Genomic DNA, 15,848 nt, shown 5'->3' on the forward strand with positions numbered 1-15,848 from the left:
CTTCGAAGTTGAGGTCCAAATCCATTCATAAGCCCCTGAACTTTAAATTGTTAGTATTAAACATATATGTCAAACAAGCTAGTTGTTTTATTATCTTCTGGCTTGGATGTGGAGCATGTGCTGCGATTGTGGTGCCCAACTGCCAAAATCCAAATGTGAAAAGAAGAAACCAGAGCATGAGACTGCTTCGAAATTAAAATGGTGAAGGGAACGATTGGTCTTTTAGATTTTGTCAGGAGAAGCTCGCACAAGAACATATAAAGCAGGATGGTTGGAATCCGATATCACTAATGATCAGTCCAAAATTAATTGCTTGCATTGTGACATAAAAAGTTATAGTTGACCATGGAGGCCATGGCAGTAATAACTTTATGTAATTAGGGCAGTATTTAAGTAATATTCCTTTTAAACGATGGTAACTTTAGATTTTAAATTCCTAATTTTATAGAAAAAAAAAAGTTAACTTGAAAATGAAATCCATTTCGCACGGATAAATATAAAGTTGCTAAAAATAGTAATAAGAAAAAAAAAACGAAAAAGTCCATAGTCAGTAAATTCAACAAAAGACTGGTGTATAGTCTGCTTAAAATTTCATCATAGGATATCTCACACTTAAATTTCAGTTAGAACAGTTGATTAGTCAGAGTCATCCTACTCTAATAATACATCAGTTTTTCTCTCCACTCTAACTACCTCTAATCCAACTTTTATTTTTCTTTTGGTTATTCCTTGCAAAGCTAATGTTTTAAATCATCAAATTTCATATTCAACGCTCCTTTATCTCGTTGATTCAAAAAATAGTTATTTAGATTGAATTCTAGCTCCATTTATATGCCAAATCAATGAAAATAATTTTTTAAAATATTTAATCATATTTTATCATTTTTTTTCTCGCTTAAAAATATTATTTTTTTATTGAACTATTCCATGGACTTGGTCTAAAAGCAGACTTGGCCACGGTTCCGGAACCGGCGGTTTCGGTTCCAGAAAAGCTAGAACCGGAACCGAACCGAAAAGGTCCGGTTCCGGTTCCGGTTTGGAACCGTCCGGTTTCGGTTCCGATCTGATTACAAAACCGACGGTTCCAATTGGTTTTCCGGCGAATCGCATAATTTTAAATTTTAAATTTTGAATGCCGGTTTAAAAAAAAAAATTTATTTGAACATAAAAAATTAAAAAATACACCTAAAAAATTTTAAAATTTGAAACCGGTTTAAAAAAAAATTATTTGAACATAAAAAATTAAAAAATACACCTAAAAAATTTTAAATTTTGAAGACCGGTTTAAAAAAAATTATTTGAACATAAAAAATTAAAAAATACACCTAAAAAATTAAAAAATACTTCAATTAAATTTATTTTTTTAAAGACTTGAATTGTTGAGTGTTGAACATAATTATTTTTTTAAAAAAAAATTTCAACTGAATTTTTTTTTTTTTAAGTTTGAACATAATTTAAAAAAAAAAAATTGGGCTTGAACTTAATTTTTTTTTTATTTAAAAAAAAAATTAAGTTGCCTACGTATCCTCTTGGGGTTTAGAGGAATCAAAGCCCACGTAGTTCTTATTTACCTTATATCAATTTTACCCCTTTTACCTTAATCGCTATTTGCACCACCGGTTGATGTTCCCGTTGAGGACCCATCGTATAAATCAAATAAATCTTCATTTTCTTTTGGATTTTCTTGGGCTCTTAGTTCGACTTTGGTCCAATCATCCACGCATGCTTGTGCTTCTAGTAAATCGGTTGTCATACGACTAAAAGCTTGTTCAACCGCAACAGTGGAGACCGGAGCTGCTAAAATTTGTTTTGCAAGTAAAGAAAGAATTGGAAAAGTATTTGCGTGACGACTCCACCAATCTAAAATTGGAAAATCTGTATTTGCATAATCATCACCAAACTCAAAAGAAGTTGTTAAATAATTATCAAATTCAGAAATAGAACTGGATTCCCTTGTTCTTTTTTGTCTTTGTAATAAAACTTGTTGAGCAACATCAATACCACTTACCCTTTGTGTTGGAAATTGTGGAATATTAGATTGAGAAGAAGTAGAAGTAGAAGTAGATGAACTAGAAACTTGAACAAATTCATTATATAATTGCATAATATTTTGTTTAACTTCATGCATTACTATATTTATATTAACATTATCTTCTACATCAAGATTTAATACATCATAATAAATAGTCAAATAATCACATAAAACATCCATTCTACATCTAGGATCAAATACAATAGCAACAAGATAAAGAGGTGGTATATTTTTAAAATAAGATAACCATTTTTTTTTCATTGAAAAAATACAATCTTTTAATAAATCATCATTTTGAAATTCTTGGAGTGCAGTAACAATATTAATACACATAGGTAAAAATAAATTAGATGTGGGATAATAAACCCCACTAAATTTATAGGTAGCATCATTAAAAATTTTTAAAATATCTAAAATTTTTGCACAAATCTCCCAATTTTGTGGATATAAATTAATATCCTCAATATTATTAGTAACAAAAAAGCATAATAATTCTTTATAAGAAAAAGACTCGTTTAGTAATTCATATGTTGAATTCCAACGAGTTGGGACATCCCTTGGAAAACGTTTTGGTCTTTTATTATTTTTTTTACAAAATTTAGCCCAACTTTTCATCACTTGGGGATGTGTCCATAAATATGAAATAGCTTTTTTAATTGGAGAAATAAAAGAATCAAGAATTTTTAAATCATCTTGTACACATAAATTTAAAACATGGCATGCACATCTTATATGAAAAAATTTACCACCAATATTTGGTTCACAAATTTTTTTAACTTCAATAATTGATCTAGTATTTTCAGAAGCATTATCAAATGAAATTGAAAAAAATTTTTTTGTCAACTTATATTCATCTAAAATTGAAACAATTACTCTATAAATATTATTTGCAGTATGTTTATCATCAAAAACATGAAAACCAATAATTCTTTTTTGAATTTTCCAATCATCATCAATCCAATGACATGTAATACCCATATAAGAATGCATTTGTCAATGATCACTCCAAACATCACAACAAATTGAAACACGAATTTTCAATTGAGAAAATAAAAGCTCTAACTCTTTTTTTCCTTTGTTATATAAAGAAATAATAGTTCGTTTTACAGTATTTCTTGGTACTCTTTTAGCACAAGGATTTAAAGCTTTTCGACAATAATTATTAAAACCTACTTTTTCACCAAAACTAAAAGATAAATGTTCCATAGAAATCATTTTTGCTAATTCTTCTTTTTGTATTTTTTCAGAATATTTAAATAAAGAAAGGTTAGAAGCGTACCCAGAAATTTGTTGTTGAGACCGATCAACTCCTATTTTTGTTGGATGTTTTGCCTCCAAATGCTGCCAAAATGATCCATAGCTGGCCGCTTGTTTAAATTTATAAGATTTTCCACAATAATTGCAAATTACATCGTACATTTTCTCACCTTTGAATTTTTTTTGTGAAATGAATGGAGAATATGTCGGAACTTTGTCTTGCTCTTGTAACAATTTTTGCTCGTTGCTCTTGCTCTTGCTCTTCATCTTCTTGAAATTGCTCATTAAATTCGGATTCTTGAGTTGGAATATCCAAATTTTCATTTGGAAAACCCTCAAAATTAAATTGGTCGGGAATCATATCATAGATGTCGTTTGTAGGGATAGATGATTCTCCAATTTTTCCCTTGCCCTTACCCGAATTTGAGTTTCCTCCACTTGCCATTATATGATAATAAAATTTAATTTGGAAAATTGAATAAAAAAAATTAGAGAGAATAATTACTTAATAAAAGAGATTGTAGAGTAGAGAAGAATAAATGAATAATATAGAGTAGAGTGTAGTATATTGTAGAGAGAGTTGAGATTTTTTTGTAATGAATTTGTAAATAAAATGAGGTATATATAATAAATCCAAAAATTCATTTTTCCAAAAATACCCTGAAACTAGCCGTTATATAGCCGTTTATGGCTGTTGGGAGGGGTAATTAAGACATTTCACAACAAATTTAAAAAAAAAAACTGCAAAAATCTGACAGTTACAACGGCTAGAACCGCTGGTTCGAACCGGCGGTTCCAGTTCGGTTCCGACCGGTTCTCTGGAACCGAAATCGAACCGAATTTTTTCGGTTCCGGTTCCGGTTCGTCCCGATTTCGGTTATGGTTCCGGGCCGGTTCGAACCGACGGTTCCGGTTCCCGAAACCGTAATATGGCCATGACTATCTAAAAGGTTTCTTATTCTTAAAGAGTTCCTCTGTCGGTCATCATTGACTTTCCTTTAAATGAGTCGTTGATATAATTTGTAATGCATTTAGAAAATTGGAATTGCATTAAAAAATGTGTTTGAATGATCGCAACATTGCCTATTATAAATATGAACATTTTATGTTCGTATGAACAATTAAAATTAAAGAATTCTACGTAATTTTTTTTTTCAACTGCCGCCCCCCTTTTTCTCTCCCTTCAAAATTTTCTTCCATTCTCTATATTGAAACACAAAATCAAGCATGTAGATACGGGGAAGGACTGAGTTTTGTCTCTTGTGACAACCCCTCCTCATATTTTTAGTATATTTTTAGTTTTGTTGTAAATTTTTATATTTTTTTGTTAAATAAATTACAGATTTATGTTTATTCTGGCATAGATTTATGTTATTTATATTTTTGCTATTGTTTGTATTTTATTTCCATCTTGTGTGACGTTTATGATCTCTCCATTTTATGTGGGATTTTGTTTGTTGTTTGCATTTGCTTGGTTTATTTGGATAAGTTGCAATTTGTGGAGAATTTTTCAACTATCCAATGATTTTCGTCTTTTGGAGTCAAGTAGTACGGCCTGTTCCTCCATTGGATTTAGTGGTTTAAATCCTCTGTGTTCGTCATAATCAATTAATTTATGGATAATTACGTCGTATATAGAAGATTTGGAGAGTTCATCTAATTAACCACTTTTGAATATCTATTCATTTTCTTCAAATTCACCTTCTATTTTTGAATGAAATTTCTTATTAGATCAGCGAACAATAATTATTTTATAATTTTTGTTTTATGTTTGGTCTTCATGATAAAAGTCATGTTCTCCCTACAATATTTGTATTGATTTGAAGTTTTGCAATGAAATACTAATATTATCTTAAAAAAAAATTAAAGAATTCTCTATAGTATAATTTTACTGAAATTTTACAAATTTATAAAGCGAATTAGTACAAAGAAAAATATAGAATACAAATTAGTGAAGCAAAATTTTCCCCATATACAATCAACAAAATGTTTTGGAAGACCAGTCTATTATTATCCAGTGACTGTAAATAGAAGATTCCTGATTATATATATATATATATATATATATATATATATATATAATTAAAAAGCCTGAATTAAAAATAAGAAGCATTTCCTTGCAAAATCATAACAATTTTGTAACTCAAATAAGTGTTTCCAGTGAAATTAAACCTGCGATTATAATTCTTCCAAAATACTGATTCATACACTTCTAGAACGATGATTCGTTAGGAGAAATTATAAAAGAAAAGGCAACAGAAAAATTTAAGCCATTAACCACTACTTGGTAGTTGGTAATTGCCTACATCATCACTCTATATGTGATCAATATAGGATCGATGGCTTTGAATACTTCAGAGACTTGCTTCTATAAATACCTACGTATTCAACCAATATTTCTCACACCCAGCACTTAAGAATAACAAGCTACAGAAGCCTCTTATTTTCACAGAAAGTTATAAAAAAATAAAAATGAAAGGCGCCATTTTTCTTTCTCTTTCACTGTCTTGGCATTGGCTTTCTCATTTGCCTCTGCCTACGACCCTAGCCCTCTCCAGGACTTCTGTGTAGCCTTTGAAGAACCCAAGAATGCTAGTAATATAAGCTTCCTCAGTTTTCCACTTTCTTTATGTTTATTATATGTATATATAATTTATGCATGGATTATATTAACATTTCTGTAATATTATTGCAGTCTTCGTGAATGGCAAGTTCTGCATAAACCCAAACCTTGCAGAAGCAAATGATTTCTCCTTTTCGGGTCTAAACATTCCAAGAAATACAAATAATGGAGTGGGATCAAATGTAACTCTCGTAAATGTAGACCTATTAGCAGGCCTCAACACTCTTGGTATTTCTTTAGCTCGTCTTGATTTCGCACCATATGGCGGCTTAAACCCTCCCCATATCCATCCTCGTGCAACAGAGATTCTTGTCGTCCTCAAAGGCACTCTTTATGTTGGCTTTGTCACATCAAACCCAAGTCGTCTTTTCGCTAAAGTATTATACCCAGGAGATGTTTTTGTTTTTCCAATCGGTTTGATTCATTTTCAGTTGAATGTGGCAAAGACTGAAGCAGTTGCTTTTGCTGGGTTGAGCAGCCAAAATCCTGGTGTTATTACTATAGCTAATGCAACTTTTGGGTCTGACCCTCCTATTAATCCTGATGTTCTTGCTAAGGCTTTCCAATTGGACAAGGACGTTGTTGCTTATCTTCAGAAGCTGTTTGGTGGTAGCAACTAATTAACGACATCTATATGTACATGCATGCATAAAACAGCCATTTAAAAGAATACATATATACAGTGTTGTTTGACAATAATTTTACGCTGTTTATTTTTTTCTGTATTTCCCAAGTTGCATGTGATACTTTGATAATAATAAAAAGGAAATTGCTTTCTTTTACGATTAAATTTTTTTTTTTTAAATTTGTGTGGACAGTATATATCTCATTTTGTGCTTAGTTAATGGTATCAAGATCGTTTGTCTAATTGGACGAATTAAGAAAAAGAATGGAACTCTTTTATTCAGATTTTGCTACAATTTGTTGTTGATAGTTAACTGTGTCTACACATTTTTCATATTTCCATATTTTAGGAATTATTGAACGCAATTGCTATTGTTTTATAAGGAAAAGATTTAAATATACTCAGTATATGCATCTGCCTATATATCAAATCAATTATAAACGATGTTTTGGTTTAAATAAGTGTATTTATGATTATACACTAGAAAGAAAAAATGACAAATCAGTAACATTTAAAAAATTTTTTTTTATTAATATAATGTATGAGACCACCCATACATCTCTAGCTATACACACGAATTTTTCATATTTTACTAGTTAATTTAAACCTATTGTTTTAGAAATTTTTATCTCTCTATTTTTATAACTATAAATATTAAAGTTTTCGAGTGATCATTCGTTATATATTTGTTTTTATGTTTGTTGTGCATTACTTCTAAACTATATATATTATTGGGATCGGTTTCCAAATTGGAATCATTCATTATAAGTGGATTAAGTTTATAAGTTAAAAAAAATAGTTTACCAACCAAAACCACTTCTCTCACTCTTTTCTAACAAGTTTCATTTTTTATTATCAGTGTATGTATATTTGTCAATACTTATTAATTTGCGGAGTTGTTCAAAAATTGGGAGCTTACCCAATAAATTAGCAATCTAGGAGCTTAAAATTGGAAGTAATACTAATACCACTTGCGGTGAGGGATAAGACTTATCCAACACTCTCTCTCTCTCTCTATATATATATATGCTAACAAAGTAGCTGCGTGATTAACAATATAAACACAAATTTTTTTTGTCATTAGCAAAGTTTGAAGGATAATTTCAGTTGTCAAACATCTTTGATTAACCAAATTGAAAAAAGTACAAATAATTTAATAATTTCAAGAATTTATTAACCTAATTTAGGAAGGAACAAATTTATTTCTAATCATTAATCATAATTTTAAACAATAAGTATTTATCTTTCTTTCAAATGTTATGATAAAAAAAAAAATTAAATCTTCTATTGTAAAATAATCAAAATTATTTTTTAATACAATTAATTGTTTATTTAAAAACTAAATATTGAGATTATATTCACAAAACAAACAATAGTCATGTCATGTTTGTATAAGCATTGAAAATTCCAAATTCATTTATCATTTCTAATCCATTACTCATCCATGTGAAATGTCTATAGAAAATTCCATGTATCATTATTATCATTAAAGAAAATTTTTCATCCTTCTTTACCATTGATTTATAAACACAAACCTAATTTAAGGTATCATATCTCATATTTGCAATTTTGGTGAATGATGCAATTAATTTAGGTTTGTGTTTATAATTTAATAATATTTTTTTTAAGAAGTAAATCAAGGATATCTTTATACTAAATGATGTATGTTTTGGTGAAAAAATATTTTGAGCAAATAAATATTTTTAGTGAAGCTATTAATTAATCGGATGGATTTTTAATAAAACATTATTTTTTGTGTATTTTTTGCTCACTAATAGTCATATCTCATATTTGCAATAAAACTAGTTTAATGAAAAAGTCTTTTTGATAATTTACAATTTTTATTTATAGAAAACAACTCGATTTGGTGATTTCAATGCAAAATAAAAATTATTTAATGTTCTGATCGCTTTTTCCTGCCTTCAATTAAGTGTAATATTCACTTTCCATAGCAGACAAACATTAGATTTATAAATAATTTAAATTTTACATGACACTCGTAGATACAACATTATTTTTGTTAAAATTAATCAGCGGAGAACTGACAGATTAAATTGGTCATGGCAAAATTTTCATGTCACTGAATATTGGTTGCTTGTAGAATAGGATAACAAGCTGTATTTGATTCATTAAAAATGACCAGTGCCACGCATCTGCAGATGACGTAAAAATAAAATAAACACAAATTTGTCAACCAAGTTTTATTTGTATAGGGAGAAGAATGATTCATGCAGGAAGAAATTATAAAGGATAATAAAAATAATGATTCTAACACTAACAATAATAATACTAATAAAAAAAAGAAGATAACCATTACCAAAGTTTAGCTATCAATACTAATCCACTAATGCAAGATTTCTCACACCTTGAATTCGAAACAAGAAAGCTAGACAAAATGAAAGATAATCATTCTTCCCTTGCTGTATTATCTTTCACATTACTCTTGGGTTTATTAGCTAATAATTCGCCGTTTGTCTCTGCTTATGACCCAATCCCTCTTCAAGATTTCTGTGTAGCCATTGATGAGCCGACAAATGCTGTGTTTGTCAATGGAAAATTCTGCAAAGACCCCAACCTTTTTGTAGCAGATGATTTCTCTTTTTTAGGACTGAAAACTCCAAGAAATACAGGAAATAAGGTCGGGTCAAATGTAACTATGTTGAATGTTGACAGAATACCCGGTTTGAATACTCTTGGAATTTCTCTGGCTCGAATTGACTATGCACCAAATGGTGGATTAAACCCTCCACATACTCATCCTCGAGCTACGGAGATTCTTGTAGTTGTTGAAGGCACTCTTTCCGTTGGCTTCGTTACATCAAACCCTAATCGACTCATCAGTAAAGTACTATACCCAGGAGATGTTTTTGTTTTTCCGATTGGTTTGATTCATTTTCAGATGAATATTGCAAAGACAAATGCAGTGGCTTTTGCTTCAGAATAGTTTCTTCAGATGAATATAATTATAAATTTTATAATTGATTTAAACATAATAGTTTCTTCAGAACGAGAAATCTTTTTGTGAAATAAATTACTTCCAAATAATATGTTTGCTAGAAACATAGATAAACCGAAAATTCAGTATAATACAAAATGGAAGGGAAATGATTTAATTATAGTTCCCTTGTCTCTGTCATTTCAGTTAAAAACCGGTCTTTAATGTACAATAATTCAGTATAATACAAAATGCAGATTTGCGCCTAATAATATTTTTCCTCACAAAAAAGAAAAAAATTATTTTTCCTCAACAAAAATTTTGTTTTTTCTCATTTTAGTTGTGGAAGTGTATGAGAGCTGAACAATACTGAGTACAGACTCACCTTAAGATTGAATCATAGCTTCAAGTAGATAACCAACCAAAACTAATCCTTGAAAAAACAGATTATTTATGTTGTTAAGGAACAAGACTCGATAGTGCAAAGATATTCATCTATAAATAATGTGTAATCATGCAGTAATTCTCACACTCTCAGTCTCAGGCGCTCATTTAAGAAGTAAAGCTAGATGGGGTCTCCGATAAAAATGAAAGGTGTTCATTTTCTTCTAGCCTTCACAGTCTTGGCTTTGGCGCTCTCATATGTCAGTGCCTATGACCCTAGCCCACTCCAGGATTTTTGTGTAGCAATAGATGAACCCAAGAATGCTGGTATAATCTTGTTTCAGTTTTTTTATTTTTTTGCTTTATTCCAAGTTACTGTTTGTTATTTTTTCATCCCAGAAAGGACATTATTTCTTCTAAAAAACGAGTATTGTTGGAATACGTTGGTTTACATGATTTGAATAGTTAACAATAAATTTTTGCCATGCAGTGTTCGTGAATGGAAAATTTTGCAAGAATCCAAATCTCACTACACCCAATGATTTCTCCTTCTCGGGACTCAACATTCCCGGAAATACAATGAATCAAGATGGATCAAATGTAACGCTCTTAAATGTCGACCGGATACCAGGGGTTAACACTCTAGGTATCTCCCTATCTCGTATCGACTATGCACCAAATGGTGGTTTAAACCCTCCTCATATTCACCCCCGTGCCACAGAAATCCTATTAGTCCTCGAGGGCACCCTTTATGTTGGTTTCGTGACAACAGACCCAAATCGTTTTATCAGTAAGATCTTACACAAAGGAGATGTTTTTGTCTTTCCAATTGGCCTAATTCACTTTCAGTTCAACATTGCAAAGACCAATGGAGTTGCCATTGCTAGTTTTAACAGCCAAAATCCTGGTGCTACGACCATAGCAAATGCAACCTTTGGATCTAATCCACCTATCAATCCTGATGTTCTCGCTAAGGCATTCCAATTGGACAAGAATGTCGTCAACGATCTTCAGAAAAAGTTTGCTAGTAGCAATAAGTAAGGAGACATGCACAAAATAACTGTGAACCAGTAACCTTCTATGGTGATGTTGTTCTATGTTCCTTGAATACCACAAGTAGAATAAACTAATAAGAGATTTCCAATCATGTTCTGTTGTCAATTCCAATCATGTTCTGTTGTCAATTCCAATCATGTTCTGTTGTCAATTTCAACTTTGGAAGCAGTATGAAATATTTGAATTTTTGTCAAATTGATTCTCTCCTTATATTCCAGCAGAAATTCCGAACTCTTTATTCTACAGTTCTATAACTAGCCAGGAGATAATACATCGAAAGAAAGAATCATTCTTATTATCTTCTCGTTCAAAGCAGATACTCAAATGAAGACAATGAATACATATGCTTACAAAAAAATATAACTGACTGTTATATATATTTAACTCAAGAACTACTTTTTTTATCATGTAGCCTAGTGGAAGCTTTTTCAATGTTTAAGGAAAAAACAAAATGAACTAAAACTCAACAAAATATAATGGTCTCTGTTAATTTGATTGCAGAACAAAGTTTGTGGGCTAATTGGACCCAAATTGATAAAATTATATCATTATTTCTCTATCATCTCCATGCACAAATGATAGACTACTCTGTGACTTACCCATAAAAAGGATTGTGACAGATGCAAGATTGTACAAGATCAGGAAACCAACATCACTTAACAGGAATTTAAGATTGGAGCAGATTAACCATTATTTTTAGGTTGTTTAATTTGCTTGCAGCTTTCTTCCTCTTGAGTCACCCCCTGCCAGTCTTCTGTATTGCTATCAATGACACAAAGCTGCTGGCATGTGTAGTCTCTCCACACTTCCAATACACTTCTCATCCTAGAAAGATATCAATTTGTTATTTTAACAAGCTGCATCGCGGAAAATCACACGAACAGTATTTGTTTATGAAATTATCATCTAAATGAACAATTATAATTTCTCATCTCAGTGCCCATTATCTTTAGAAGTCTTCGCTTTGGTTGACAATTAACTGAAATTAACAAAAATATCTTTCATGCAGTTATTGCAAACAGAAAGTTCTGCAAAAAGAACGCAAAGGCTTGCAAACTAAACGATTGCTTTTTGCAGGTTCAATACAATTAGATAATAAACTCATTTAAGCATTAGGCTTGAAATGCAGATAATGACCAGCAGACAGCATCAGACACTCGAATTCCCACATCATGCCGCAAAGGACAGATTTAGGAAAATTATAACTTAAGTGAGGCTGGTATTTGAGCATTTCTCTCCTGGATTTACAACTAAGACCAGAATCTACCTTTGCAAATCAACCAGCTTTCCATATCCAAGCAGCACTTGTCATCCATGAGGGAAGCGGAATAAAATTCTACAAATTCCATCCATGATGAAGAAACTGTCAACAATCAAATTCTAGAAAGAGACACTTCTAACTGTTCTATCCTCTTAGCCAGATCATGCTTCCCGCAATTTTTCAACCCATCAGTCACCATATCAAAGCACCTTGAAATTGGCATCAACCCCATCTCAGTCATCTCAAACAAATAATTAGCTGCTTCCACATATCTGCCTGCACGTCCACACATAGTTATCAACATTGTATATACTGGCCTATTTGGAGGGTGACCCTTGACCTTCATTTCGCCGAAGAAACAGAAAGCATCATCAAATTGCCCTGTCCTACACATCCCCTTGATTATAGGTGCATACAAACTAGGAAATGGCTTATGCCCATGCTCAATTGAACTATGCAACAACCGAAAAGCCTCATCAATCCTGCCCACCTTTGAAACAGCAGGAATCAAAATCTTATACGTATTTATATCAGGACAAAGCCCCAAATTACACACACCATGATACATATCAACACAAAGACCAATCTCTCCTACATTACAAATAGCTTCTATCAAACAATTAAATGTATTAACATCTGGCACAAAGCCCTCCTCAGTCATCTTTCTAACCATTTCCTTTGCAGAGTCTAAATACCCTGCACTTAACAATCCTTCAATCAACAAATCTCTTCCTCTAACAGGAGGATTAAACCCTTTCTTACTCATCTCCTCTAGAAAACCCTGTGCCTCAATCATTTTCCCACTTGAGCACCATCCATTAACAAGAACAGCATAAGTCCTCTTATCAGGAGCCAAACCCTTCCTAATCATCCTTCTAATCAAAGCATAAGCTCCATGGAACATTTTCACTTCACAGAGAGCAAAAAGCAAGGCATTGTAAACGCCAACGCTTTGTTCACAGTTCAAACTACTGCACTTATTAAAAACCTCCACGGCTTGATCGATCAGTCCATGTTTGCCATACTCTTCAATAATAGAACACACCGTATCACTAGAAATGCTGAATTGGGGATTTTGGTCTTTCATTTGAGTAATTAGTTTCCACATAGAAGCATAACGTTTCGCGCGGGCTAGGGTTTTGATAAGTTCTTCATATTCGACGGAGGTAGGGGAATAGTGCGCGCGGGCCCACGTGAAGAAGCGGAGGGACTCGGAAGGCGAGTGAGAGCACGCGCGTAGAACACGGAAGACGAGCTCAGAAGTCACAGGGAGGTTGAGTCTGTTGAGAGTGCGTTCCGGATAAATGTCGCGACGGACTATGTTGGTTATGTGATGGACCAAGGCAAAGTAGGCGTCTTTATTGGCGGTTGTAGTGCTGGTAGAGAGAGTTAGGGTTTTGAGGTGGCGGCGGTTTGCGGTGGCGGTGGCGGTGGTTCTTAAATAGAGTTTGACGGATCGGAGCATTTCGTATTCTGATGGCTTTGCTGAAGTGAGATGGTCGCACCGGAATTACGCAAATGGGCATCTGCAGTTCTGCACCGCTGCTAAGAATCAGAGGGGAAAAACACAAAAAGTTTTATTCCAAATTAATCCATCAAATATTATCATAATGTATTTATACTTTAAAATCTTAAAATTTTAATATTACCAATTATTTTAGAAATGAAGCCCAAGTATTTTAACTGTAAATATTACTTGTTATGTAAGCAGAAACACGCCAAATACTCTCTATAAGAATACATTTAATTTCAGATGAAAAAATAAAACTAATTAGTTAACATTTTCAAACTTCATGAATTAAATAATATCTTTTAAAAAGTAAAAATTTACTAAAATAAGACAGACCTCAACGAATGATTTTACTCTTCCCTTTAAATACTAAATGAGTGCCATATCATATTATGGAATATTTACAAATTCTAGATTAACTTTATAAAATTTAAATTATCCGATTAAAGGTAAGTATATAAAAAATACAATTTATCTTCCGAATAACAGCGAAATCAAATAAAAAAAGCTAACTGTTTTTTTACCTCATATATACAGGAAACTAGGAGAGCTTGAGCACAGGTGAACTCGAAAAAGAGCGATCAATTTATGACTTCTGTAATGAGAATTAGCAGTATAACAAGAAGCATTCAATGAGACTAATAATCCACAATGACCTCTTCGCAATTTAAAAGATCAATGAAAGGCCCTCAAACTCAACTACCCACGTTAAGATGAAGGGTCGATCATAAGTCTGCAAATCAAGAAATATTTCAGGAAGAACAAAAATAAAATGGATATTGCACCACAAGCCTGCAAATCAAAGACCTAAAAGAAGATGCTAATATTGATTCGTAAATGCTCCAAAATTGATCAGACTAATCACAAGTCCTGCTTTCCAATGTCACTGTCACAAATTAAATTGGCAAAACAATTTAAGCTAGAATCAATCACAGCATAAGGACATTGGTGACAGTTTCATTAATGCACCACAATGAGGGTCAATTTCTTATCATTGTTTGAAAGGCCACCCCGAAAGTAGATATTTTTTTCTATCTACCTACCTTATCTCCAACATGGAAAACAATGGTAAAAGATTCAAACGAAAAGCCTGCTAGAGGCTATGCCAGCTTATCATCTGAAAATTATGCTTAATTATCAACTTTAGTCTTCATCTACAAAATTTTCTTGCTTTGGGCCCCACTTTCTCTTCATAATCAACCTTCCTGAAATTCAATGTTTCTATAGTTAAAAGGAGGAAAGGTGAACCAAATTAACTGTTTCCATATTATTAAAGTTAAACCTTTAATTCTCAAAGACTAATACTATTCTCTTCAGAACTTTAATTCTTGCATAATTGGCCAAGGAAGGTACAAGTAAATTCTGAAGCAGAACTTAAATTCTGCAATGGATACCAAGTTTTATTCTTGCATGTATGATCAACATAATTTTAACAAAAAGAAATCATCCAATAGGATCTCAAAACTCTAACCAGAATTCTAACAAGTAGTCTAGAATGTAAAAAAAAAAAAAAAAAAAGAATTCCTAACCTGCCCGGTAGCCAAGATTACAGGGTCAGTCATGAGCTCTCTTGAAATTGGACATTTAAATTCATCAGGAACAACACAATCATCAACCACCTTCAAAGAATCATCAGAAGAATTCTTCAACTTCTTCAACTTCAATTTTTTCAAAGCAGTCAAAATGTTTATAATCTGATCAGTAATTCCCAAGCTATAATCTTCCTCATCAAGAATTGCCTGTACCAGTATCTGAAGCTGTTCCTTTAACTCTGAAGCGTTTGCCATTCGAGTATAAGGAATAGGTTCAATAACCCCACTTTTAGCCATAAAAGTTGAAGAAAGAACAAGAATTTCAAGAAAAGGAACAAGAAATTATAAAAATGAGTTTGTAATTAAGAGCTGAAAAAGAGGATGGTGTATTGTATGAATCATGAGGTTTCTCGTTCTTGTTTCTTTCTTCTTTGATTTCTATTTCTTTTTTCTATTGCCGTTGTTGCCCCACTTTCTTCACACAGTTGAGAGAAAAGAGAAGAATTAATAGGAACAGACGAAGGGGTTACACTTGGTGGCAGAATATATAGCGTGGGGAACTGGGGTAGTCTACATTGTGCCTCTCTTGCTGACGTGTCTGTTTCTCCTTTTCTGAAAACCAATAGTTTTTTT

General features: G+C 32.1%; 3 protein-coding genes and 1 non-coding gene across 12 annotated transcripts; 3 read left to right on the forward strand and 1 right to left on the reverse strand.

Annotated features, from left to right (window-relative positions):
* Positions 1-5,754: 5,754 nt before the first annotated feature.
* On the forward strand, positions 5,755-6,639 carry LOC105647884 (germin-like protein subfamily 1 member 13; the record flags this gene model as incomplete). Its single annotated transcript, XM_020684658.3, has 2 exons — positions 5,755-5,884; positions 5,985-6,639. Coding segments are annotated over 2 exons (678 nt in total), but the record flags the coding sequence as incomplete, so codon positions are not given.
* Positions 6,640-8,932: 2,293 nt separating this feature from the next.
* LOC105647883 (germin-like protein subfamily 1 member 7) lies at positions 8,933-9,485 on the forward strand. The gene has a single exon (XR_016319394.1). It is a non-coding gene; the product is annotated as a germin-like protein subfamily 1 member 7 (transcript).
* Positions 9,486-9,988: 503 nt separating this feature from the next.
* On the forward strand, positions 9,989-11,107 carry LOC110008601 (germin-like protein subfamily 1 member 16). Its single transcript, XM_089717668.1, has 2 exons — positions 9,989-10,183; positions 10,347-11,107. Exons 1-2 carry the CDS (start codon positions 10,042-10,044, stop codon positions 10,895-10,897), a joined length of 693 nt encoding a protein of 230 aa, XP_089573794.1. The 5' UTR covers positions 9,989-10,041; the 3' UTR covers positions 10,898-11,107.
* Positions 11,108-11,432: 325 nt separating this feature from the next.
* LOC105647787 (uncharacterized) lies at positions 11,433-15,739 on the reverse strand. Of its 9 annotated transcripts, none has more exons than XR_016319503.1 (4): positions 15,213-15,739; positions 14,208-14,888; positions 12,180-13,715; positions 11,433-11,737 (listed from the first exon to the last, which is right to left on the reverse strand). XR_016319503.1 is itself a non-coding variant. In XM_089717667.1 (4 exons), exon 4 carries the CDS (start codon positions 13,636-13,638, stop codon positions 12,286-12,288), a length of 1,353 nt encoding a protein of 450 aa, XP_089573793.1. In that variant the 5' UTR covers positions 13,639-13,707; positions 14,208-14,278; positions 14,727-14,888; positions 15,213-15,739; the 3' UTR covers positions 11,876-12,285. The 9 variants fall into 9 exon arrangements, 8 of the variants coding, with proteins under 8 accessions (XP_089573793.1, XP_089573790.1, XP_089573792.1 ...); XM_089717667.1 differs by lacking the exon at positions 11,433-11,737 and having other exon boundaries at positions 11,876-13,707; positions 14,208-14,278; positions 14,727-14,888; XM_089717664.1 differs by lacking the exon at positions 11,433-11,737 and having other exon boundaries at positions 11,876-13,715; positions 14,208-14,278; positions 14,727-14,888.
* Positions 15,740-15,848: the final 109 nt, after the last annotated feature.

Source organism: Jatropha curcas, chromosome 2 (genome assembly GCF_041381405.1).
Source record: "Jatropha curcas cultivar XTBG-Jc1 chromosome 2, XTBG_Jcur_1.0, whole genome shotgun sequence".
In the NCBI taxonomy this organism is placed as follows: domain Eukaryota; kingdom Viridiplantae; phylum Streptophyta; class Magnoliopsida; order Malpighiales; family Euphorbiaceae; genus Jatropha; species Jatropha curcas.

Coding starts and splice junctions, on each gene's coding strand:
- LOC110008601 (XM_089717668.1), top strand. CDS start 10,042: ATGGGGTCTCCGATAAAAATGAAAGGTGTTCATTTTCTTCTAGCCTTC. Junction 10,184..10,346: donor AGATGAACCCAAGAATGCTG/GTATAATCTTGT, acceptor TTTGCCATGCAG/TGTTCGTGAATGGAAAATTT.
- LOC105647787 (XM_089717665.1), bottom strand. CDS start 13,638: ATGCTCCGATCCGTCAAACTCTATTTAAGAACCACCGCCACCGCCACC.